Source organism: Megascapheus bottae, chromosome X, assembly GCF_031878675.1.
Source record: "Megascapheus bottae isolate mThoBot1 chromosome X, mThoBot2.hap1, whole genome shotgun sequence".
In the NCBI taxonomy this organism is placed as follows: Eukaryota; Metazoa; Chordata; class Mammalia; order Rodentia; family Geomyidae; genus Megascapheus; species Megascapheus bottae.
In genome coordinates, this window is record NC_143547.1 from 92790041 (window position 1) to 92797605 (window position 7565).

General features: G+C 40.1%; 1 protein-coding gene across 1 annotated transcript; it reads left to right on the forward strand.

Moving 5' to 3' along the window:
• The first annotated feature begins 2390 nt into the window (after window positions 1–2390).
• On the forward strand, window positions 2391–6740 carry LOC150041583 (uncharacterized). The gene is made up of 4 exons (XM_090326246.1): window positions 2391–2570; window positions 5238–5303; window positions 5674–5767; window positions 6547–6740. The coding sequence occupies exons 1-4, from the start codon at window positions 2393–2395 to the stop codon at window positions 6638–6640; spliced, it is 432 nt and encodes a 143-aa protein (XP_090182372.1). The 5' UTR covers window positions 2391–2392; the 3' UTR covers window positions 6641–6740.
• The last annotated feature ends 825 nt before the right edge of the window (window positions 6741–7565 follow it).

Genomic DNA, 7565 nt, shown 5'->3' on the forward strand with positions numbered 1-7565 from the left:
TTTCACACTATTTTAAGAGAATCTTGGGGCCGAGAGTTTGGCCTAGTGGTAGAGTGCTTCCATAGCATGCATGAAAACCCAGGTTACATTCCTCGGTGCCACATACATAGCAAAAAGCTGGAAGTGGTTTTATGGCTCAAGTGGTAGAATTCTAGCCTTGAGAAAGCCGAAGGACAATGCTTAGGCTCGGAATTTAGTCCCCATGATTGGTGAGGGGGAGGGGGAGGGGGAGAGGGATGGAGAGAAGGAGAGAGAGAGGGAGAGGGAGAGTCTTTTGGTTTTGTAGAAATTCTCAGTTTCACTAATCATTCTATACTTGGCTTTCATTCTCTTTAAAAAATATTAGCTTACCCTAAATTAAGGAAGTGAATATGCCAAGTATTCTAGCTCTCCCACAAAGACTTAAAGAGCAATTTTTAATGATGTCTATGCAGTATTGTAAGGAAAATTACTGTCCTTTCCTTCAGTGATTTTTTTTGGCTTGTGATTACAAAACTAGCTCATTTGTATTTCTGTTTTTGTTTTCAGACTGTGCTGGTGTCTTTGTTTCTCAGTCCTTGCTCTAATGCCATGTGGTTTGTATTTATCTTCTGTACACAAGGGCATATCTGGTAGTGTACTAATATGATTTTGTTTGAGAGTTTGGGGTTCTCTAAGTCTTTTAAAGTCTAGTCTTGATTATGAAGTTGCCATATACAACAGAATTTAACAGCGTTCTAATGTGGGGTGGAAGGTTACCATAGTGAATTTTATTAAAAGCTCCTCTTATCCATGGAAAGAAGCTTTCATTACATTTGATCCTAGTGCTTCAATGTCTGGTGTGTATTTTCTTTTTCTTTCTTTTTTTGTCAGTTATAGGGCTTGAATTCTGGACCTGGAAAAGTCCAAGCCATACCACCACTTCCCTAGGGTGTATTTTAATTTCAATTGTAACTTAGTTTTTATTTCTAAAGGTTTGTTGGTATTACACAAAAATGCAAATGCAGTATGATCACTATTCCTAGGTGCAGCAACCTGACTAGTCATTTACTCACTTTAAAGGATAAATATCCTTTTGAGTAGTCCACCTACCCTGACACTTCATGCCACATTTAAATGTTAGGTTTTTTTGCCTTGTCCCGGGGCTTGAACTCAAGGCCTGGTTGCTGTTCTGAGCTTCTTTTTGCTCAAAGCTAGCACTCTGCCACTAAAGCCACAGCACTACTTCTGGCTTTTTCTGAGTGGTTTATTGGAGATAGAGTTGCATGGACTTTCTGCCCAGGCTGTCCTTGAACCACAATCTTCAGATCTCAGCCTCCTTAGTGTACCTAGGATTAGAGCTGTGAACCACTGGCATCCAGCTCTTCCCAATTCATACATTTTATGTTTTCTTTTCCCTGATATGTTTTCGAAACAGTACATTACTGAATACACATCAACCATCGTTGTATTCTTTATGGATTTGGGGAAAAGGTCTTGATATTTAACATGTAACTTTGACCTTTACATAGGATTTTAATAAATATGTCTGTTGCCTTCAAGTAACCTACATCCTTGTCGTCTTTATAGATTTTAGGCTAAGAGATTGGTATTTAACACATAACCTTGACATTTGCATAAAGGTTTTTTTTTTCTTTTTGGGAGTTGGTCCTGTGGCTTGGACTCTGGACCTGGGCTCTGTCCCTGAGCTCTTCAGCTCAAGGCTACTACCCTACCCCTTGAGCCACAGCGCCGCTTCTGGTTTTCTAGTGGTTAATTGAAGATAAGAGCCTTATGGTCTTTAGTGTCCCAGCTGGCTTTGAACCTCTATCCTCAGATCTAAGCCTCCTGAGTAGCTAGGATTACAGGCGTGAGCCATCGTGCCCAGCTTACATAGGTTTTTAATAAGTATATCTGTTTCTCTGGTATCAGTGACTCATGCCTAACTACTAAGAGTCTGAGAAATGGAGGATGCAGGTTCAAAATGATCTTGGGAAGGAAAATCTACTAGGGTCTGTCTCCAAAATACCATCCCAGAACTGGACTGGAAACAATCATCAGTATTTGTTTTGTGAAGTGGATCATTTCACTAAATCTATGTGACCTCCGGTTCCATCTCTTTTCCTACCAACAACATAATTCTGTTCTTTATGCTGAATGAAACTCATCTGTATATATTTGCCACATTTTCTGGATGATCTATCTGTATTTTCTTCCATAGGAATTTTTAACTTTCAAAGGAATTACCTTACCATGCTCTGCTACTTTTTGCATGTTTTTATGAATTTCAGAGTTGTGAAGAGATTGCAGCCACATAGAGAAAACTTCTCATTCGCCATCTTTCCCTGGAAGATTTTAATCCAATTCGCAGTTCTTTTTGATGATAGAATTTTTTTCATTAATAGAACATTCCCATTTTTGTTTCCCAGGAAAGATGGCTGATGAAGCAAGTTCAACTTCTGAAAAGCCTAAAAAGGAAGTGAATCCAGTTGAAGAAGTCATGGATCCTCCAGCATCATCTAAAAGTGTGCTTCTGGAGGCCCAGCCATCCAAGAAATCAGAAGAAGAGGAAGAATCCCAAAATGAGGCCTTGGCTCAGGCAAAGAGAAAAGGTAATCATGTTTTTGGTAGGTGGACAGGTACCTGTATGCATACAAGACAAAAGAAATGCTTCTGAAATGAAAGTATTAGAAATGGCTGCAAGCATAAAGATATTCCTGCTCGTGGGTTAGCGGTTACTTTCTCATAAGATGATAGTGGATTTCGTTTGACCCTTAGTCACCTCCTGCATTTCCTCATCATCACTTCTTCTGGCTGGTGCAAGAAAGGGGATCTTACTTCTTTGCTCCCACAGCAGATACAGTGAACAAGGCCTACAGTCTATGCTGACAGTTCTATTCATTTATAAATGGTGTTTAGTTCAGTTTCCAATCCCTTTTCTGTGATCATTTTCTTCAATTTCATTCTCTTCTTTTAGCCAGTATCCTATCATTAAATATTGGGGCCAGGTGTTCTGGTGGTAGAGTGCTTGCCTGGCATGCACAAAGACCAGTGCTCGATTCCTCAGTACCACATACATAGAAAAAGCTGGAAATGATACTGTGGCTCAAGTGGTAGAGTTCTAGCCTTGCGAAAGCCCAAGGACAGTGCTCAGGCCCTGAGTTCAAGCCCGAGGACTGGGAAAAAGATTTTTATTATTATAAGATGATATACGGAAAGATTACTGTTTCATAAGTCAGGTAATGAATACATTTCTTTTTGGATGGTGTCAACCCTTCCTTCCCTCTCTCCCAGTTTTCCCATCCCATAACCACCCACAAGTTGTGAACTTCATTTTCAACGTAGTATCTACTGAATAGCACTTACTGCTGTATTCATTCACCCTTTGGCCTTTCATTTCTGTGCCCTTTATTCTAAGTGTAATAATTTCTACTTTTCCTGTATTTTTAGCCTACTTACAACCAGTTAGTTCCCACAATGTTTTTTTGATCCATCTGCTTTAATTTCCTGCCCTTGTCACATATATATTATCTCACCTTGCCACCGGAATAATTTAATAAGCACACAATTTGGTCAGGCCACTTCTGATGGTGATGATACTCATCTTCCATCCTCTGAAGCACTCAGAATATCACCTGAATATTCTCTGTGACCCCGGGTTGAACACTTCCATGTCATATCCAACTTCCTGCACTAAATCATGGTAGCCACATTCTCCCCCTGTGACCTTTAATCTCTTATCCCTGCCTCTTACTACTATGCCTGCTACCTTTCTCCCTTACCCACCTCCCTCTCTTCGCTCCCTCCCCATCTGCTCAACTCATTTTTGTATCCTCCTTGGTCTTTGCTCAGAAGAAACCTCTCATAAGGATCATCTGGCAGCTATGGACATTCATTCCATTGCTTTTCTCTTCATCAACAAGTTGTATGTTTCTGTCTACTGTATACTTCCTATTTGATTTGTCCCATATAACATTGTCAGATTCATAATGACAGGGGTAGGTTTTGTCTGGCTTACTCACTGCTTCCGTGTTTGTGACCTGGTACCTGAAACAGCAGGACATTGGAATAATGTAGTGGTGTCTTAAAGGAAGAATTGCCACACTTTGACACAGAGGAGAAACAGAAGAACAATAATATACCACATGAGACTTTAGGTGAAGGGTCACAAATATCAGGCACCTGGCCATTCTATGAGGTTTGAGCTTTTCTGCATGCAAATTGTTTCCAGGTGATAATCATGGATGCCAGGAATCTGTGGAGTGTTTTTTTTTTTAATTTATTCTGTGCACCTACATCTCTACATGCATTTATGGAGCCAGAGGGAATCAGGAAAATATATTTTATTTTGCACTAGTCCTGGGGCTTGAATTTAGGGCCTAAGCATTGTCCCTGAGTTTTTGTTTTTTTTTGCTCAAGTTAGCTTTCTACTAATTCATCTACAGCTTCCAATTCCAGCTTTTTGGTGGTTAATTCGAGGTAAGACTCTCATGGACTTTCCTGCCTGGGCTGGCTTTGATCTATGAGCTTCAGATCTCAGCCTACTTCATACCTACAATTATAGGTGTGTGCCAACCGTGCTGACTCAGGAGGATTTTTAAAAATATGTGCTGATGGGGCCGGGAGTTTGGCCTAGTGGTAGAGTGCTTGCCTAGCATGCACGAAGACCCAGGTTCGATTCCTTGGTACCACATACATAGAAAAAAGCTGGAAGTGGTGCTGAGGCTCAAGTAGTAGAGCTCTAGCCTTGAGAACGTCCAAGGACAGCGCTCAGGCCCTGAGCCCAAGCCCAAGACTGGCAAAAAAAAAATATGTGCTGAGGCAGAATTTCAACCTGAGCTTTTTTCTCTTACAAATCATCATTTCTTAAATAATAAATTAGTTTATTCCATAAGGAGCACCCAGATGTGGATGTGTTGCCATTAAAAACACCTATATCATTCTCTTAATTTGGTTTGCAAGTGCTGCTGTCAGCCAAGACACCCATGAACAGCCCATGGAGAAAAATCAGGGTTCACATGGAAACTTGTGTAAAAGTAATCCATCAAAGCTTATGCAGGCGACAGGAGGAAATATTCTTTTCCCCTTGTCAATTAGATTCTTTCTGAAGATTCCCATGGTACCAGTAGAGCAGGAAACCTGGTGCTTCTCTACCTACTGCTACACCTGTAGAAAGGTTGCTGTTCATAGCTCCTCTGGCAGCAACCTCTCCATGGGTGACCTCATACATTGTTGAAGCAATGATTATTCTGACTGTCATGCTTGATTCTTGCCAACAGCACCTATGGACATCAATTCTGATATAAGATACCAGCTCAAAACTGAAATCCATATACTGAAAAAACGTAAGTAGAAGAATAGTTAATTATAGAAATTGGGGCAATGGTCATTTCACTATATAGAATATTTTGCAACTGCTTCAGAAGAGGAAGCTTTCCCAGATTTGCATTTTTATATAATTAACAATGATTCCACTTTAGTGAATCTAAAGTGGGCCAGTAGGTCATTTTATTTTCTTTCCAATCTAATCTAACTTGATTATTGTTTATAATGATTTATAATCACATATGGACTAGTATCTCAATATAAATATTTATAGCAGACATACACACACACATACACACTCCATGAAACATATGGAGACAGGCCCTCATCAAGATTGATGTGTATTTCTTCTTCATTTTTGAGAATCACTGTGGATTTTTTTAATCTTAGGATATGAGAGAATCTTCCAGTTGCTTGATGAAGTGGAAGGATCTCCGGAAGTCAAAGAAGAATTTGTTGATTATGCCATCAAGGAGGCAATAATGTGAGTGACAAAAGAAATTGTACATTGGATTCATGCAGGGCCTTGGAGTGAGGGTTACAGAACAGCTCTTGCTCTGAGCTTCTCAATTCCTGGCCCTTATTAATGGTTAAGGCTGACTCAAATGATATTCATATCGGGTCTTCTGAGCCTAACTCAACCTTCTGACCTCCCTGGGGTCTGAGCTAAGCTGGGTAAACATACTTATTGACAGTCTTTGTCCTTGCATGTGAGGGCACACTCATTACTTTTATATAGATGATGATCTCCCTGCCAAGGGTCCCATAGTGCCGAACAAGTCATTGTTTGTTTCTTTTTGTCAGTTGTGGGGCTTGAACTTGGGGCCTGAGCGCTGCCTCTAAGCTTTTCAGCTCAAAGCTAGCATTCTACTACTTTAGCTACAGAGCCACATCCAGTTTTCTGGTGGTTAATTGGAGATATGAGTCTCACAGATGGGCTGGAAGTTTGTCCTAGTGGTAAAGTGCTTGCCTACCATGCGTGAAGACGTGGATTCACTTCCTTGGTACCACATACATAGGAAAATTCAGAAGTGGTGCTATGGCTCAAGTGGTAGAGCTCTAGCCTTGAGAAACCCAAGGACAGTGCTCAGTCCCTGAGTTTAAGGCCCAGGCAGGACTAGCAAAATAAAAAATTCAATGACCTGGCTGGCTTTGAACAGCGATCCTCAGATCTCAGTCTCCTGAGTAGCTAGGATTGCAGGTGTGAGACATTGGTGCCTGCTTGGGTGGGTTTTTATTGATGACTCCTCTCTTTATTTTCAGATTCAAATGCCGACCCTTAATTAAGAACCTTGAGAACATACTGGATAATATCAACATCTGTCTCAAAAAAGATAAAGCAAAACTACCTAAGTAATTGTTATGACATTGATCAGTAAGAAGCCAGACTAGTTTTCTATCTTTGAGAAGACAGAAGGCCAATGTTGAAGCTACTTAGTATGTGTTAATTTCGAATATTAAATTTAATGAGCTAAGGAATAGCCCTTTGTATGTTATTAATTTCAATTAATAAAAGTTGCATTTACCTTATGGGTTTGCTTCGCAGTGCTACTGTGTGCTTGTTGGTTTATTTCTCAGGTGAGTTTGTAGTATTACTTTTTGGGGGAAATCTTATCACTCAGTTTCTGCAGCAGGTAGCAAAGTCATAGGTGGTATTTATAAGTGAAATTTTTAAATGATGTGCAATTTTTAGTCTTTTTTCCCTAGTACTTCTTGAAAAAAAAAAAAAGATCTCCTGTGTATCCCGAGTGTCTTACATGGCACTCTGGGAGTATTTATACTGGAAGGGCTAGACCATTAATGCCCTGTGAATATCCTAGGTGAAATTTCACATTCACTGTTACGAAACTCAAGAGTTCAGAGAAGGTCTGTAAACACTCCAGACATGTTACTCAGTCCTTGCAGAGAATCCAAGCTTCCTTTGGGCCAGGAATCAGTAATTCACAGCCTATTACAAACCATTCTCATGATTTTGTGTATTCCAAAATTCCCAGGTGAGGGTTCCAATTGAAATGGTTATGGACTGATAATTAGTATTGCTATGGAGCCCAGGCTGACCCTGAATGCCTCAGCCTTTATATTCTAGATTCAAGGCATATCAAAACATGTTTTGCTCCAAGTATATAGTGTTTCTTGTTTTGTTTGTTTTTGGTTTTGTTTTGGCAGATTTTCTGGCAATATGAAACATTGTGCTTAGGGCCTTGTGTTTGATAGGCAGGCCCCAAATTACTTGGACCATGTCTACAGCCCATTTTGGAATGTTGGATATTTTCCAAGTCAGA

Coding starts and splice junctions, on each gene's coding strand:
- LOC150041583 (XM_090326246.1), top strand. CDS start 2,393: ATGGCTGATGAAGCAAGTTCAACTTCTGAAAAGCCTAAAAAGGAAGTG. Junction 2,571..5,237: donor GGCTCAGGCAAAGAGAAAAG/GTAATCATGTTT, acceptor TCTTGCCAACAG/CACCTATGGACATCAATTCT. Junction 5,304..5,673: donor AATCCATATACTGAAAAAAC/GTAAGTAGAAGA, acceptor TTTTAATCTTAG/GATATGAGAGAATCTTCCAG.